The following is an 18,636-nucleotide window of genomic DNA, read 5'->3' as shown; positions in this document are numbered from 1 at the left end:
CCACTAAATCAGCCCTCCGAGTTCGGGAAGGGAAAGTACACGGGAGGGGTAGGATTTCTTTCCTGGTAGGATCTGAGGGAAAGATCGTAGTCATCACGTTCTTCCTTTTGACCAAGGTGTCTCTGTTGCTCCATAAATAAAAGGTCTCACTGCCTTCTGCTTGCGCTATAAAGGCAGCAAGACGCCTGTCCCCAGGGTATTCTGGGCGGGCGAAGCGCCCAAACAGGTGAGTTCATGCTGAAGATGCAGCCCGCTGTACCTCGCCCTTCGCCCTTCCTAACTTCCTAGGGATGGGACTGGTCAGGGGAACGGCGCCGACGGGAAGGGTCAGGGCACACCAGAAAAGGTGAGAGAAAAGGAGGTCGGGAACAAGGACCGGGAGACTCCCCGGCGCTGTGCATCTTTAGAGCGTGCTTTGGATCTGCGTCCCGGGTCGAGAGGGAGAAGTGCGAGTCGCTTACCTGGTCGCCCGCGCCCCAGGTCCCCGCCCCAGTTCGGTTTGGGGGCGATTTCAGGACGCGGACAGCGCCCTGACTGCCCACGGAGGCCACCGGATCCAACACCCGAAGGCCACGAAGGGAGGCTCACTTCTGTGACAGTGGGGAGTCCCAGGTGGCACCTGCAGGCCACCGGACCCCGAGTCCTCGGCTGCCCCGCTGCAGGTGGCCGTACGCGCGGTGGGGCTGAGTGTAGCGGAGCGCGGAGGACCGCAGGACGTGGAGGGCTCGCGGGCCGGCCCGCGGCAACAGGTGGCGCGGGAGACGGCTCCCTGGGGCTAGCGGTCTGCTGGGCGCTCTGCGCCCTGGGTTGTCTTCCCAGGTCGTGCCTCCTCCCTGTCCTGGGGTTCGCAGCTCATGGCGGCGCCGGGCGGCAGGTCAGAGAGGCCGCAGCTCCCGGAGTGCCGCTACAGCTACGAGGTCTCACGGCCGGTCTACAGCGAGCTCGCCTTCCAGCAGCAGCAGGAGCGGCGCCTGCAGGAGCGCAGGACCCTGCGGGAGAACCTAGCCCGGAGCTGCAGGTAGAGTGGGAGGCTGGGGCGCAGGGGCGGCTGGCCGGGGAAAGGGGAGCGCCTAGCGTCCTGTACTGAGAGCCAGCCGCGCCCGCGCTTCCCTCCAGGCTGGTCCTGGGCAGAGGGTGGCTCATAAGTCTGGGGCCAGAATCTCTGCAACTTCACAGAAACTCCCCTTTGAGGCGAGAGTATCCTCCTGGAACACCGCCCCACCCCCCTTTCTTTTTCCCTTTTAAAGAAATCCGGAGTGCTCCTTAGGGTCCAGTGGCCCTCCGCTTCCTTCTTGAGAAGGCCAGTAAGCGGTAGGAAAGGGGCTCTTTGAAAGACATGGACAAACCTGGCCTTAAAACTTTCCACCAATGGCATGATAGCCTTCAGTCAGAGACCTGGGATGAAAGCTGGGACACAGAAGCTCCAAGAGCTTCTGGAGGCAGTGGGACCCCTGGACGTGAGAACCGCCACGTCCCTAAAATCCAATGTGCCCCCAAAATGAGACTCCACAAGCATAAGGAGCATAGAGAAAAGTCAACTAGTCGCCGGATTTTTTTCTTTAAAAAATAAAACAAAAAAAACCTTTTATTACCTAGTGTTTAAAGGATATTCAAAAGTAAACATAAGTACAACAACCTCCCAAGATTTTAACTTATCACTCAGCTTCAATAATGATCAGTTCAGTTCATCTGATTTCACCTACTGCCAACCACTTGCTTCTTTCAGCATTATTTTTATCTTGTTAATTCTTTGAGAACACATGCATACAATGTATTTTGAGTTTTGTTTTCTTTTTAAATAATTTTTCTTAGAATTTCATGCAGGACACTATATTTACATCATTTCCAACCCTCTCTTTTCCCCTCCCAAGGCCTCTCATCCACCCCTCCCCCACCAACTCCCTCTCAGATTCTCCAGCATCATTTATCACTTTTAAGCAAAATCGGTGTAGTGGACCTTTTTGGTCTGTTCCCATTGTCCCTTGGTATCCATGGAGGATTGGTTTCAAGATTCCCACAGATAGCAAAACTGAAGCCCAAGTCACTTATATATGATGGCATGATATTTCCACATAATCCATGCACATTATCCTGTGTAATCTCCAGATTACATAAAATATCTAATACAATGCAACTGCTATGTTAGCCACTGTTATACTGTATAGTTTAGAAAATAAGGTTTAAAAAATGTCACATGCTCAGTACATTTTTCCTGATTATTTTTGATCAGAATTGCTTGAATTTACAGATGAGGGACCATGCCACAGATAAGGAGGGCTACTACATATCTTTTAGTGTGTATCTCTAAGGATTTAAAAATAAGTAACCATATCTATTATCCACCTAAAATAGTTCCTTAATATCAAAATTGAGTGATCACTCAATTTCCAATTTTTTCATAAATATAATTTTTTTGTCTTTTTGAGACAGGGTCTCCCTGTAGTCCCAGCTGACCTGAACTCACTATGTAGACCCGGCTGGCCTTGAACTCACAGAGATCCACCTGCCTCTGCCTCCCGAGTGCTGGGACTAAAGGCCTACGCCACCACTCCTGGCTATAAATACAATTTTTAAAAATGCTTTTTAAAGAGTGGGAGTCTTATCTATTGCTGTTTTTTCTTTTATCTGTGGGTTAGTAAGTTTAAAATTTTTAAGTAGCAAGGTACAAGGTATAAGTTATCATGTTAATATTTTTGTTAAAAAGTGGCCCTAAGCTTGTGTTGCCAAAATATCTCTGTGTTTATTTTTCTTTGAAAAAGACAGTGCCAAGGTTACGAGCCTGAAAATTAATCTCACATACAGAGTCCACATTGATTATTTTCTGGCTGGGTCAGAAAATGAGTTCTTGTGTAGGAATATTTTCTCAGAGGATTAAAAAGTCTGACAAGGGGAGGAGACACTTAATTATGTGTTTCCTACAACAGTGCATTTAAAAGAATAGGGACAAGTCCTGGCAAAAAGCACACTAAACACTTCAGCATCAGTATTTTTTCACGAAACTCATAGTTTTTTTTTTTTTTTGCATAGTTAGAAAAATCAGGAGAATTTGGTTCATAACTTATGATTTGCAACTGGTTATGACCCCAAATTGACCCAGACATCCAATTTTCCTGCTTTTTTGGCAGTTGTTCAAGAAAAAGAGCCTTTGCCTTGCTGAAGACTCTCCTGCCCATCCTGGACTGGCTCCCCAAATACCGGGTCAAGGAATGGCTGCTCAGTGACATCATCTCTGGAGTTAGTACTGGGCTAGTGGGTACACTGCAAGGTAAGATGTTGGTGGATAAGTCTCAAGTGATTGGGAGTGTCCAGCAGCGATTCATGACTCCCCCACGCCTGTCACTGTGGACAAATTGCTTGTTCACCTTTCAAGGCCTTCATCTTTCCTCTAGGGCACCTTAGTGGAGAGATTCACCTTTCTTCTCCTCTTCCACGGAGATTTTCCCCCCTAGGAAATGTTTCTCTGGCTGTGTGGCTCCAAATTAGAAGCATATACCAGGCAGTAGCTTCCCAAAATTTACTGACTACTATTCACAGGAAGAAATATGCCTTGCATCATGACATGTACACACAGAGCTAAGGTTTTATAAATATAACTCTTCACTACAAGTAATAAGTTCTGATATTCTGTATTCTGTTCTAGTCTCTTTGTTTTAAAAACCTGATTCTTTTAGCTCATTAGATTACTTTTATATTCCACTGGTGCCACAGTTTGAAATCAGTTTGAAGGAAAGCTAAGGACGTTTCTTAGCCTGGACCACACATGAGGAGCTTTTCCATTTACAAATGCTTTAATTCATTCTCTTGTTTTAAACTTCTTGGAAAATATCCCAACATAGGTGTGGCTTTATTGTTTTTGTTTTGAAAACTGAATTTATTTCCATTAGACTTAGAAGTCTTCTGCATAGTTGGTACTGAGCAGAATGAGCATTCAGCTCTGTCTCTCATCCTCATCATCTTGTTTCTGTAGATTCCTCATCCCTGGCTAATTCCTCTCAGCTTCCACATGAAAACAGAAAACACATTGATGTGGTAGAATCTATGGATCAGCTCATGCTGCAGGCACTAGGGATGCTATTAAGAATAAGATGCACTACTGCTTTGAAGGAGCTCACAGTCCCATGGGGGAAATGGATGCTCATAGTTCAGTATGCTAAGAGCTAGGGCAGGAAAAAATGTCCTCTGCTAGGATAGTGTTAATGAAGTACGTTCTACCCACTCTTCTGGGATTTGGAATGGCTTCCTGGAAGTTGAGTTGTCAGTGTTGAGTTCCCCTGAAGGTGACTTCTGAGTTTACAAAGTAATGGGAAATAGCGTAGGGTGTTGACGTGTGGAGAAAGATGACTTGCAAATAGACTATTTTAGAAGTTAGTAATAAATGTGGAGTGATACTGCGCATTCAAATTTGTCTGTGGAGCACTGCAGAGTACTCAGAGCAGGCAGGTACACTCCCACACTGAAGGAAGAGGATCTAGAATGTTAAAAATGTGTGTTCTAAGGAGGGGGGGGGTTCTATACTATGTCTTCAAAGGCTGTGGAGTGGCAGCACTCGGGGGCTCCTGGGGAATGGGCCCCATCTACCCCATGCTGCTTAAGTGGGGCCTAGCACAGAGATCAGCACCAAGTAGGTGGCTCAGTATTTAGAGAAGACTGAATTGCATTCCTGATAATAAATCATTGTTCCACATAAAAAATATTTTCCCGAGCTTCAGGTGTTCTCTGTTTTCATAGACAGGTGTGTTATAAAGATTAATTTTACTGCTGGGGGATGGAGCTCAGTTTCAGAGAGCTTGACCCACATGCATACATGAGGTCCTAGGTTTCCCCTGATATTGGCAAAGAACAAAAGCAAAAGAAAAACAAAAAACTCCCAAATCCAAAAAGATTAATTCTACTTAATATGTATCATATGTTATTTAACTCTCCCATAAACCATGCAGAGTAGGTACTATTACTATAGACTTTTAAACAGATGAGAAATCTGTTAAATCATGCCCAAGATCATGGAGCAAGTGAGTAGTTGTACTGGGATCTGAATCCAGGCTAGGATCCACAATCATAACTTCTACCCTGTCCAGAAATACTACTATAAAGTTATCTTTGTTAGGTGACCTTCTGGAAAGTTAATTTGGCTCATTCATATACTTGTTTATCATTCATGCATGTAATAAACATTTGTGGGTAAATTCTGTACCTGAGGTAATCAGCAGTGGGGAATCAGCAACCACTAACGGGTATAGGTGCTGATTTCGTGGAGCTCACGTGGTCAGATGAGAACATAGCATGATAGGAATTAATTTGGAAGGAAGGTCTATTTTAGATGTAACTGTTAAGGAAGGCTTAACTGAAGAGAGATTTGGTCAGAGCCGAGAGGATGACCAGGAGCCATCCCTGTGATAAGCAGAAAGAAGCATGCCAGGACCTAAGAACAAAATGGGCTTTGTGTTTTCCAGGAGGAATAGGAAAATTCTGAAGTTGTAGTGTGTATGGGGGAGGGTGGCTGAGGACATGATCTGAGATAAGCTTAGGTGAGGTCAAGGGTAGGGTGAGGCAAGGGGGACACTTTCAGGGAGGGCTGTTTAAATAATGTCCCCTAGGTGCCTCACCCTGAGGACAGGTGTATCAGTTTAAGCTGGATCAGACAGGGCATAGATCTGCACCATCTAAAATATATTCTGAAGCAAGAATCATCATTATGTACTGGTGAGTGAAGATGAAAATCAGATGGCTTTAAGATGTTGGATCATGCAAATGGGGAGATGACTGTCATTTTTTAAAAATGGCAACCACTGGCTGTGGAGCAGGTTTGGGATGTCAGAATTAAGAGAAGTTCCTTTTGGACATGGTAATTTGATATCCATGTGAAATATCTAATTGGATGTTCCAAATAGAAAATTGGAACTACTACTACTGTTAAGGTCAGAGGAGAGGTCTGGAGTAGACACACACAGACACACACACACACACACACACACACACACACACACCCAAGAAAGCACAACTTTAGAGCTTTGTATTTAAAGAGTTTGAGATAGCTGGGTGTGGTGGTACATACCTGCAATCTGAGAGGCAGAGGCAGGAGAAATATGGTCAGCCTAGGCTACAGAACATGACTCTGAGTCAGAAAAATAATAAGGATAAGTACCAAGGATGTCCCTCATCAAGAGTGATTGCTGAGGGGCTGGAGAGATGGCTCAGTGGTTAAGAGCACTGGCTACTTGTGCAGAGGACCTGGGTTTGGTTCCCAGGACCCACATGGCAGTTAACAACTGTCCATAACTCCAATTCCAGGGGATCCAATGCCATCTTCTGACCTCCATGGGCATTGCATGACATAGGTACACTTACATACACATAGGTAATGCATTTTCCCTAAAATAAAAATAATAAATAAAATATTTTAAAAAGTGTTTGCTGGGCATGTGCAAGACTCTGCATTTGATCCCCAGAATTGCAAAATAACAATAAAATAAAATAGTAGGAATGCCTATAATTGCCAAGAAGAAAGGAAAGATGAAGAAGAGAGGGCTAGCCAGGAAGAGCAAAGGCCAATGAAGAACTTGAACTTTGGCTCAGGAAGCTGAAGAAAAAAGGGTAATCAGAGGAATAAGGAATCAGAAACCAAGAGAGAATGTTGGAGAAAAAAAATTAAGAAGACTGAAGGGCTGTTGACAGTAGGCAGTGGTGAGGGCACACAGAATGCCTGTAAGAGGTTTTGCTGTGAATTGGAGAGAGGTATGGGATGGAGGTGGTGGGATTTATTTATTTGTTTATTTATTTTTTATTTATTTTTGATGCAGGAGCTACCAGAACATATTAGTGAGCTGACAGGATCAACCTAGCATAAGAAAAGAGATCTATGGTCTGAGAAGTACAAGAGAAGCTGCTAGAAGGAAAATCATGAGAATGGTACATGTGTGGAGTTCTGGCACAGAATAGAAGGTTACTCCTCCAAGATGAGGTTTCCTCTTTTTCAAAGGAAGGGCAGGTGTCAAAGGGAGAAGAAAGGCACACCTGCTGAGGACGTGGGATCGGCTCACCAGGCAGTGCTGAGTGCCTTTCCAGGACTTGGCATCAAAGATCTGGTGTGGCACTTGTTAGTGTAGGTGCAATGCCTCAGTCTGGTCTTTCTACCTTCTTGAAGGCTATCTCGAACATGACCGTTTGGGTTCAGCCAGGTTGGGGTTTGCTAGATGAAGTAAAGCGGGTGGAGAGAAGGCAAAGAGCATTGGTGAAATCCCATGGATTGTGCTGACCCAGGATGGAAGTGAGGACAGGCAGCACCAGCGGTCTGGAGGGAGAGGGTTAGTTAGGCTAGGAGCCAAAGGAAAAAGAAGTGCCTCCTTAAGGACTTCAGAGTGGGTGGGCTGGGGGCTCCCAATCCACAGCTGGACAGAGGGAGGCTCAAGGGAGACTTCAGGAGCTACCTTGTAGCTGCAGTAACAACCAGTTCTGCAACCTACCTGCTGCTGGGTCTGTGGAGTGGCGGGAGATGCCTCATCTAGTTGTGCAGTCTAGTTGGGCCTTTTGATTCCTGATATTAAAAAGTAAACTCCTACTAAGCAGTGAAAGACCTACAAGCCCTTTCATTGCTATCTTTACTCACAGCTATGAGGAGTTTTGTGTCTATTTTTTATCTTTGACACTTACTGATTTACTTAACACATAATTGAAAAATCATTTCTCACAGTTAAAAACATTCTATTGATTTTTTAGAAATTCATAAAATGTATTTTGGTCACATTCAGACCCTGTCCTCCATTCTTTACCTCGTTTCACTATGCCCCCAACTTCACATCCTCTAATACGATTTTTCTCTTTTAAAAGCCTATTGAATTTAATTTGTGTTCCCCAAATGCTCATGGGTATGGGTTCATCCCTTGGAGTTTAGTTAACCTACCCTGTGCCACATCCTTAAAGAAAACTGACTCTCTCTCTTCCAGCAGCTGTCAGCTGCCAATGGATCCTCAGCTAGGGCTGGGGATTCTTGCCTACCTCCCCCATCCATGCTGGGGTTTTGTATGGCTTGGCCTTGCACCAGTCTTGAGCATGCTGTCACAAGTACTATGGGTCCATATGTGCAGCTGGCCTATTGTGTACAGACAACATGGTTTCCTTGTGTTCATCTACCACTTCTGCTTTTATAATCTTTCCACTCCCTCTTCTGAAATAATCCCTGAGCCTTAGGAGGAGAGGGTGTGATATAGGTATCCCATTTAGGGGTGAGCACTCTGTAGTCTCTTATTCTCTGCACCTTGACCAGTTGTGGGGTCTCTGTGTTAATCTCTATCTGCTGCAAGAAGAAGCTTCTCTGGTGAGAACTGGGAGATGCACTAATCTATAGGGATAAGAATAAGAATAAGGCATTAGGAGTCAGGTTAATACTATGTTCATTTAGCAGAATAGTAGTAGTAGGTTCTCCATCACAGGCTGTGATCTGTCTAACCACAGGTTCTTGGTCCTGATAACAGTGCCAGGTACAGATTCCAACTTGCTAAATGGGCCTTAAATCCAATCAGAGAATGGTTAATTACTCCCATAACATTCATGCCACTTTTGTACTAGTGGGACTATTTTGTGAAGCTAGTCATTATTGTAGCTCTTCAGGGTTCACAGTTGGATAAGGATAATGATCACTTTTCTCTTCTGGTATCATGCATAGCACCTTCTAGCACTATGAAATCTATCCAGTAGAGATGAAGCATTGAGGTCAGTACCAGCTTGACTTCTTTTTTGTTCTATGCTCATATATGTAGTGTCTTCAGCAATAGGGTCTTACTGTCAAGTTCTGGCAGGTAACCAAGAGCCACGGCAGTGTTCAATATTGTTTGAGGGTCTTTGGGAACCCCCTGGTGAGCAACTCCAAAAGAGGGTGTCCATTTCTGGCATTAGTAGGCTTTTTATAGAAGCTTCTTAAAACATATAAATATACAATATAAAAAGAGTTTAAATGTAGTTATCCTGTAACAGGGGTTCAATGGCTCTACCAAACACCACAGGCTGGCAATATTTCTCACAGTTTTTGAGGCCAGGGAGTTGTACAACTTCAGAGTGTTGTAAGGGCCCATCATGTTGTGCTTTTGGTTTCAATTTGTAAGTAAATGCTGCCATCCTAGACAGTCTATACACCAACACAGAGATTCATATTTAAATCAGTATTTTAAGTTTCTTTACAAACTGCATAATTTTAATTTTATACGACATCCCTTTGTAAAAAGGATGATTACAGTGTGCTTGAATAAAAATAGACACTGTGTATGAAAACTGAAAAAGTTCCTATTTTCCAGGCGTATTAAGAAGTGCAGGAGGAGGGACAGAGAAGGAAAAAATGGCTTGTTCAGGGAACTCTAAGTTTGAGAAGGACTTGAAAACTGTTCGTAGGGAATAGACAGCATCTTCATTCTCTCTCTCTGCTTCTTCTGCTTTTGCTTTGTGGACACACCTTTCTATCCTAGTCCTTATTTCTGGGACTACTGTTTACTGCAATTCCTGTGTATCTTAAATATTAAAAGAAGTACATCAAGGGCCTAGGGAGATGAGAGCACTTGCTGCCCAAGCATGATGTCTTGGGTTTAAATCTCTAGAACCCATGTAAAAATCGGGGTGCGGCCACATGACTGTAACTCCAGCACTGTGAGGCAGCAGAGACTGCTGGGACTTGCTGGTAGCCAGCAGAGGTTCAGTGAGAGGCCATGACTCAAGGAAGTAAGGTACAGAGTGGTAGAGCAGGACACTTAAGGCCTTCCTTTTGGCATTACACACATGAGCATACCTAATTCATATAAACCACAGATGCATACACATACAAAATTTTCAAAGAAATGCATTAGTAATACCTATTTTTCTATAACACAATTGTACGAATACAAAAACTAAAAGTATTCACATGCTACATGTATAAGTTGTGGAATAAATGAATGAGTGCTTTTATTGTAGAAAACATATACAAGGAATAAAAATCCTCCTCTACAAACCGGATGTCTCCTCTGATCCTACCATATAGATAAGCCATTCATACTTTAATGAATATATTACAAGACACATAGTGCATATCAACATAGGCACTAATATCCCAGAATAATAAATATCAAATTCAGAATTTTGGTTGCTTTCTGAGGATGGAAGAGGAAAGAGCCTGTGATTGAGGAAAAGGATACAAAGTTTTAACTGTGCCTGCAGTAACTCATTTCTTAGCCTGGATTTCAGATACACAGCATTTACTATATCATTTACAGTCTTTTTGTATGGATGGATTAGTTTATATTACATTGAAAATCTTTCTAGATTTCTTTTAGTGCTTACTACATACTTACTTTTATAAAAGTGGGAGTAAGCAGATTTTTCTTTTTATTCTATTTTTCTCATTTAAAACTTTTTTTCATGGTTGGCAAGATGGTTCAGTGGGTACAGGTCCCTGCCACTAAGTCTGACATCATGAGTTCAACCCCCAGATCCAAAGTTTTATCTCATATCAGTTCTTGTTAGTAAATGTATTTCTGTGCATCACACCAATTGCATTCTATAGAAATTCACACACCAGCTCCCCACAAAACCACTGCCAACATGTAATTACAATGTATAAACTATAATTTAGATAAACACTTCCTTATTTGGATATATTCATTCAGCAAATAAATTTGAGTGCTCATTTGGGTTGTAAGTTTAATTTTTTTGTTTTGATTTATTTTAATTTTATAAGTGTTTTGCCTGCATGTATGTAAGTGCACCCATTTGTGCAATGCCCACCAAGACCAGAGGAGGTGTCAGATCCCTTGGAATGGGAGTTAAGGACAGTTGTTAGCTGGGTGCTGGGAACCAAACCTGGGTCCTCTGTAAGAGTAGCCAGTGCTCTTAACCACTGAGCTGTCTCTCCAGCCCCTATAACCAAGTTTTAAAAGTCATTATAAATGTAACTGAGAGGCCATGGCAATTGGCCATAGCTGATGGTGGCTTAAAATCCAGTTTCCTAAACTTGGGGAAAGGATTGCATAACTGGAGGTGGGGGTGACTCAAGGGTCAAAGGGCTTGATTTTCACTCCTCAAGCACGAATTGTGGAGAGATATTATGGTTTAAGATGTGCTGACTACTAATTATTTAGCCAAGGAAAAGACTGTCATTATCCTTTTCCAACTGCTATGTCATCTGAAATGTTGACATATCCATAGCCTGACATTTGTGGGCCCAGAGGCTGCCTGGTATAGGCTCCTGGTGGAGCTGGTCCCCTTCATTTACAGTTGTTTTGCTTTGTATCTAACTTCTCTTCCTCAACAAAAAAGGAGAAATGTCAAGTGCAACAATCTTTGTATTCCATGGAACACAGGCTCAAACAAATTATCCATATGAACTGGTCCAAATTTTTGGACTGGCTTGACCAAGTTCTACAACTGACTCGATTGTTTTTCCCACTGATATCATCACCCAGTGACTGATCAATGGAGTCAGTCAATTTGAACAGGGGATGGGTGTGAAATAATCATTATCTAGCTGACTAAGTCACATTCCACATCTTACCACGGCCATAGTCTGTATGTAAAATAAGAAAACCCCTCAAGTCTGCTATGTCTGAAACCATAACTCAAGGATATCTATGTAGAAGCTTTTATTTGTGCAGTAAAAATTGCTGTGACTGTTGCTGGTGAATTTAATCATGTTGGTTGTACCTTTAGGGATGGCGTATGCTCTACTAGCTGCAGTTCCTGTTGGATATGGTCTCTACTCTGCCTTTTTTCCTATCCTGACATACTTTGTTTTTGGAACATCAAGACACATCTCAGTTGGTAATTACAAGTGTATTTTACTGCCTATGTAGTCATGTGTGTTGAGTTTCTGCTCTGTTATGCACCTCTGCAATGGGTACTAGAATCAGACTTCAGTGCCCTGCCTACTTTCCCCATTGAATGATACTGTTCAGCTTTATACATAACTTTGCTTTAATGAAGGGGTAAAGTTAAAACCTACTTTTAGATTTTAGTATGGTTTGATTTTTTAAAGTATAGTAAATTTGATTCTGTATTTTAAAGTGCTTTTTCCCGACACATGATGGGAAAAAAAACCAAAAAATATCTTTACAAGGTCTTTAAATCCATTTACTTCACTAGATTAGCTTTGTATTTACTAAATTACAGGGATCAAATACATATTCATCATTTCATTAAAGAGCATACTGATTTTAAGTCTCTGATATTAGAAGACTGGAAAAATCTTGCCAGAAAAATTTAGAAAACAAGCTTGGCTTTCTTTCTTGGCATGGCTCACAATGGGTTTTCTTTTCACTCTCAAATTTAAGTTTGTTTTTTTTTTTACTGCAATATTCTAACAAACACATGTTTTAATTCAGTTTTGTGTAAGTTTGCTATCAGCAATAGAAATAATTTTGCTGCTACACCCCCTTGCTGATTAGATGCTATCTGAATGACCCTGTTGAGATGAATGAAGCCATCCATGTCCATGCCCTGTGCATAATTGTGTCTCTCCCAGTATCAAGCCCATTGATTTGTCCTCAGAAAGAAGTCAGGAGGAAGTTATATTTTTCCTTTTTAAAACATGCTGAGAATTTCATCTGGGTAATGTGTTTTGATCAAATCCACTTCTTCCCTTTCAACTCCTCCCATATCCTCCTCACTGCCATCACTTTTTCCTCCCAACTTCATGTACTCTTTAAACCCACTGAGTCAGTATGTGCATAAGGCCATCTTACAAAGTCCCACCCCCAGGCCGGGTGGGGTGGCACTCACTTTAATACTAGCATTGGGAGGCAGAGGCACTCAGATCTTTGTGAGTTCAAGGCCAGCCTGGTGTACATAGCGAGTTCCCCTGTCTCAAAAAGACCAAAAAAAAAAAAAAAGTCCCAACCCTACCTAAAGAACTATTGGCAATTGATGGCTGCTGGGAGGCAGGAGAATGTCAATTTTCTTCAGAGAGGATTGAAAGAACTTCCTCACCTTGGATAATCAATCAGTAACATACAAATGGGTTTTTCTCTAGTTTTCTCTGCATTTAGTTATTCTATGTTATTGGGTTGGATAGTGAGGCCTCTCAGACATAAAGCCTTTCATGATCAAAGGATAGCATCATCATCATCATCATCATCATATTCATATTCATCATGGGTAAAGATGTCAGTAGTAAATGGAAGAAACCAGAACTTTTTTAAAACATAGGATCTTACTGACTGGCACATGACATACAAAAAATTTTTGTTTTGAAAAGAGAAACTGTATGTTCCTTTTGTCAGTTTGGATCCTGTACTTGTGTCCAGGGATCAGAGTACTGGACACTCTAGAAGACAAGATCTTATGGGATAAATAGTAAATGGAACAAGTAAGGATTCAGCTTATATGTTATCTCTGCCATGAACCCTTTTCATGAAAACTTCCACCACAGTCCCATCTCCCCACCCCCATGATGATCCCACATAGGATAGGCTGGGTACTCTTCCTGTGTGTTTATGAAGCACACTGAATACTGTTTTACTGTCAACTACCTACATGTCCCTTTCATACTCCCTGGGTCACAAATGCCTTAAGACACCTGCTTTTCAGCTTCCTTTGTGAACAGAATTTTCCTAATTACAGCTAATTATTTCACACATCTTTCTAAGTATGCATAGACATGTTGAGTCTAAATATTTGTGATTCATAACAGGTTAGTTGACTGAGCCTTTTTCTCCAGGACCTTTCCCAGTGGTCAGTTTAATGGTGGGATCCGTTGTTCTGAGTATGGCTCCGGATGACCACTTTCTCGTGCCCAGTGGTAATGGAAGTACACTGAACACAACCACGATAGACACTGGAACCAGAGATGCAGCCAGAGTATTAATCGCAAGCACCCTCACACTTTTAGTTGGAATCATACAGGTAACTGGCTTACATGTAAAATACAGATGAGTGTGATTCTTATTTGAAATAATTAACTTTAAAATATAGAAACAAAAATTCATCTAAATGTAAGATGAATTACCAGAACTGAAAAATTATTTTCTAAGTAACATTGTTTTAGATCAGGTGCTAGAATAGCCTGGAAGACCTCACTTATAAAAATCACTTAATCATCTTTGGGGGCTGGAGAGATGGCTCCACAGTTAAGAGCATGTACTGTTCTTGCCTCACAACTGCCTGCAACTCCAGCTCCAGGCGATCTGTGGCCCTCTTCTGGAATCTGTGGTTACTGTACACACAGCATTCACACACATCCAGTGAACTCATGAGCGCACACACACACACACACACACACACACACACACACACACACACTTAAAAACTTAAAAAAATTTTTTTTTAATCCTTATCATCAAAGTCATAGAAAAAAGAAAGAAAGAAAGTAGAACATGAGTGATTCAGTTGAGCATGAGCAAGGGAAGTGTGCAGGGACCATGAAGGAGAACAGTGTTCAGGGACCCAAGGCTGGAGGCTTGAGAGTCACAGAAATAAGCTACATGGTTTTTGCTTGTCTTAGTACATAGCTTGAAGTAGTTGAATTTTACAGTGCACATGGATTTTGAATTTTACAGTGCACGTGAATTTTGAATTTTAAAGTAGTATAGGGGAAAGAACAGGCCATCAAGAAATTCCCATTTGTAGGCAGGAGATCCCAACCTTGGCAAAGGGAACTATTGGCAGCTGGTCACTACTGAGTGAAGGGGAATTGATCTTTAAGGGAGTGACCCTACATAGGCTGAACAAGTTCCAATGGATGACCTCACATTGAGGGACTGCTGGGTACAGAAACGACTCAATAGGCCTTAACATATATGACAGAATGCATAAAATCCTGTGGGCAGGCTATGAGAGGGTGCAGATAGGGGAGGAGGCCTAATTATGATTAAGGTATACTGCATGAAATGCACAAAAATTCAATAAAAATATACACTAAAAATAAAATAAAATCTTTAAAATTCAATTAATTAAAATTAAATAAGATTAAATATTAACTTCAAAAAAAAAGACTTGCCATTTGTTTCCAGAAATGGTTCTGTCCCACAGGCAGGCTGTTTCCACTGGTATGAAGCTTCGATCATTAATCTTTCCAGGGAGTTGCCCCTTCTCTCAGGCAAATGTTTAAACTTTTCCATATTTCTTCCTACCCTAGCTGGTATTTGGAGGTTTGCAGATTGGATTCATAGTGAGGTACTTGGCAGACCCCCTGGTTGGTGGATTCACAACAGCTGCTGCCTTCCAAGTGCTGGTCTCGCAGCTGAAGATTGTCCTCAACGTTTCAACCAAAAACTATAACGGCATTCTTTCCATCATCTATGTAAGTGCTGCATCTCACTCCAGAGACCATCACTATCATCTCTCTTTCCCACTTGAGCCTGGAGAATCTCTGTTCCCCAGGTCATACTTTGGGGGCCTTTGAAAATTTCTTCCCTGAAAGAAGCAAACACATCAGGAATCACATTTTGTAAATCATTGTTCTCAAATGCTCAAAAGCTTTCCCAAATGTTTTGGCAGTCAAAAATATTAGTGGAAGCAAGGGCCTAATGAAATAAAGTCAGGTCTGGGATTCAATAGACTTCCATTCTTGTCTAGGCTTTGTATCTGATAAGCTAAGTAACCCTTAGACTATGTAAGGTAGTGGCTGTACATTCACGTTTGGAGCTGGGCAGGATTGGATTAAATTTCTGACTCTAATTTCCTAACTACTCACTACTACTGAACAAATCACCATGCCTCAGTTTCCTTCTTTGCAGAATAAGGCTGAAAATAATATTTACCTCAATGGGTTGTCAGAGAATAAACACTTAGTCTAGGGGCTGGCATGGTTCCAGAAAAATTATTATGAGTTTATTTTTTCAAGCCTTTCTCTTTTTTTCCTTCTTTTTAAAGTGAAATGATTGGAGATGTGTCTCTCAGGCCCTTTCTAATTACGAGCATCCATAAAATGCATAATGTAAATGTCTCAGCAATTATACATGAAAAGGAACATTAAGTTCAGAGATGATTCAACATGCAAAAGAGATGTAAAAGAAGGATATAGATCACACTAATTAGATTTGAAGTTCTTGGATCTAAGTACGTGTTCTATATAAAGTATGTTACTGATGCCTGGGACATGGTGATAATAGTAACATGATGTCACTCAGGCTTGTGGGGATGATGTCATGCAAAAATGCATTTAAAAAACAGGGGCTAGGGATATAGCTCAGTTGGTAGAGTGCTGGCTAAGCACACATGAAGTCCTAGGTTCAGTTCTTAGCACTGAGTGTGGTGACCCATGCCTGTAATACTAGCACCTGGGAGGCAGAGGCAGGAGGATCAGAAGTACAAAGTTATCCTCAGCTACACAATGAGTCTGAAACCAGTCTGGGCTAATGAGACATTGTCTCAAAAAAAGAAATTGCTCCTGAAAAAAATGTAAGACCATACATACATATCAAAGAATGAGACTGTCAGAAATTTGGTTTCATAATAATGTAGGATTTCAGTGCTATAATCACCCCATCAATTACTTTATCCATTCAGTAAATATTTCTGAGTGCTTACTATGAACTAGGAACTAAGCTAAGCTGTTGGAGTAGATGGAGGAGGATAACACAGTGACTAAGATCATAAAATTTGAACTTTAAGAGACTAGAGTTACAGTCTTGGGTCTACTACTTTCTACTTTTTGTGACCTTGAACATGTTAAAATGTACTTCCCTAAGACCCTGGGTCCTACGTTTTAAAATGGGGGTAATAAAAGTGGCCACTTCTTAGAGCTGTGATGATTAGAAAAGAAAATTTATATCAGGCATGGTGGCATACATGGGTAACCCAGCACTGGGGAAGCCAAAGATCTCAAATTTGAGGCTCCAAAATTGACGCTCCATAGTGAGGCCCTGTCTCAAAAAACAAAAAAGCACCAAGCACAATATCATACATATAGTAGTGTTTTGTTTATTATGACTATTAGTCATTAGCATGGATGAACAGACTTCACAGAGCTCACTGTCTGCTTTCCAGAGACCCGGCATATTAGAAGACATTAACACTGGCTGTTTTTTCTTTCTTTCCTGCTTTCTTAATATTTTTATTAACTCTTTGAGAATTTCATACAATGCATTTTGATTACATTCATCCCAACTCCTCCCTCTAACTCCTCCCAAATCTATCCACCCCTCCCAACTTTGTTTTCTTTTTCTGGCTTGGAACTCACTATGTAGGCCAGGCTGGCCTCAATCTCACAGAGATCTGCCTGCCTCAGGGCCCCAAGTATTGGAATTAAAGGTATGTGCCACCATATCTGACTTTTTTTTTTAATATGGCCCACCAAGTCCAACTTGCACTGCCCATATACTCAAGGGTATGGGACTGTCCACTGGAGTGTGGCTAAGCTACCAGGGACCACACCCTTAAAAAACTGACTCTCCCTCCCAGAAAAACCATCAACTGTTAATAGCTCCTCAGTTAGGGATGGGGGAACCCCTCTGGCTCCCTCCAGGCTAGAATGTTGACTAGTTTGATCTTGGCAGGCAAGCCACAGATGTGAATTCACAGTTCTGTCCTGTCCAGAAGACACTGTTTTGCTCCAGTCCTCCTTGAATTCTGGCTCTTACAAGCTTTCCACCTCCTTTCTGTGATGGTCCCTGAGTCTTGGGGGTAGGATGATTATAAATGTCCCATTTGTGACCAACACTTATTCTCTGCACTGTGACCAGTTGTGATCTTCAGAGATAAGCACTGTTCACTACCCAAAGAGACTTTCCTGATGAGGTCTGAGAGCTGCATGGATCTTTGAATATATAAATACAGACTTAGAGGGCAGTTTGCTAGTATGCCTATTAGCAGAATAATTGCAGTAGATTCACCCCTGAAGCCTAACACAGCTGTTTTTTTTTTTTAATTCAGCATGATTTTGGTCATTTTTACTTTTTTCCTTTGCCCAAATCACAAGTTCTTTTAAAAAACCTTTTCATTAAATTTGTTTTGTGTGCGTGCTTGATGTGGGATGCATGTGGAAGTCAGAGGACAACTTTCAGAACTTGGCTGTCACCTCCACCCTGCTGTGGTAGTATCTCTTTTGTTGTTTCTGCAGCTGAGTTGCATACTCCAGGCTAGCTAGCTCATGAACTTCTGGGCAATTCACCTCTCATGCCCCCTTGCTATGAGTTCGGGGGTTATGGATGCATGCTACTACATCTGGCTTTTTACGTGGGTTCTGGGCATCAAACTCAGGTCACCTGGCTTGCATGGCCAGTGCCTGTACCCACTGAGTCATCTGCCCAGCCCTCACTGGGTTTTCTTGGTACCATCAGATTTCCTTTTCTGATAGGCACTGTCACTTTTGCAGTCTTTGACATGCCTGTTTTTCCACTGTATCAACTTTCATGTATTCCTTCTTTTTCCTTTGTTCATTTCACTTATTCTGTAAACACTGAAGAACTGCCAAGAATAACAGGGCCTATTCAGTCCACACACAAACCCATTGATTCTGGAGCTCACCAAGACATCCCTTATTAAGAGAGCTCACTTCCGGGGCTGGAGAGATGGCTCAGCAGTTAAGAACACTGGTTGTTCTTGCAGAAGACCCAGGTTCGAATCCCAGCACCTACATGGCAGTTAACAACTGTCCATAACTCCAGTCCAAGGGGATCTGACAGCCTCTTCTGTCCTCCATGGGTACTGCACAACACAAGTGGCACTTACATACATGCAGGCACT

General features: G+C 42.1%; 1 protein-coding gene across 1 annotated transcript in view; it reads left to right on the top strand.

The window, feature by feature from the left end:
- Positions 1–807: 807 nt before the first annotated feature.
- The window catches only part of Slc26a4 (solute carrier family 26 member 4), a 49,708-nt gene continuing 31,879 nt past the window's right edge, over positions 808–18,636 (top strand). Inside the window, exons 1-5 of the mRNA XM_008830719.2 lie at positions 808–1,018; positions 3,126–3,265; positions 11,665–11,775; positions 13,670–13,854; positions 15,086–15,250. Coding sequence (XP_008828941.1) covers positions 855–1,018; positions 3,126–3,265; positions 11,665–11,775; positions 13,670–13,854; positions 15,086–15,250 — 765 coding nt within the window. The 5' untranslated portion in view covers positions 808–854. The remainder of the gene's footprint in view (positions 1,019–3,125; positions 3,266–11,664; positions 11,776–13,669; positions 13,855–15,085; positions 15,251–18,636) is intronic.

Source organism: Nannospalax galili, unplaced genomic scaffold (assembly GCF_000622305.1).
Source record: "Nannospalax galili isolate Female #2095 unplaced genomic scaffold, S.galili_v1.0 scaffold312, whole genome shotgun sequence".
NCBI classification, from domain to species: Eukaryota; Metazoa; Chordata; class Mammalia; order Rodentia; family Spalacidae; genus Nannospalax; species Nannospalax galili.
The sequence above is the reverse complement of the archived record's forward strand: the minus strand, read 5'-3'. Positions and strand labels throughout refer to the sequence as shown.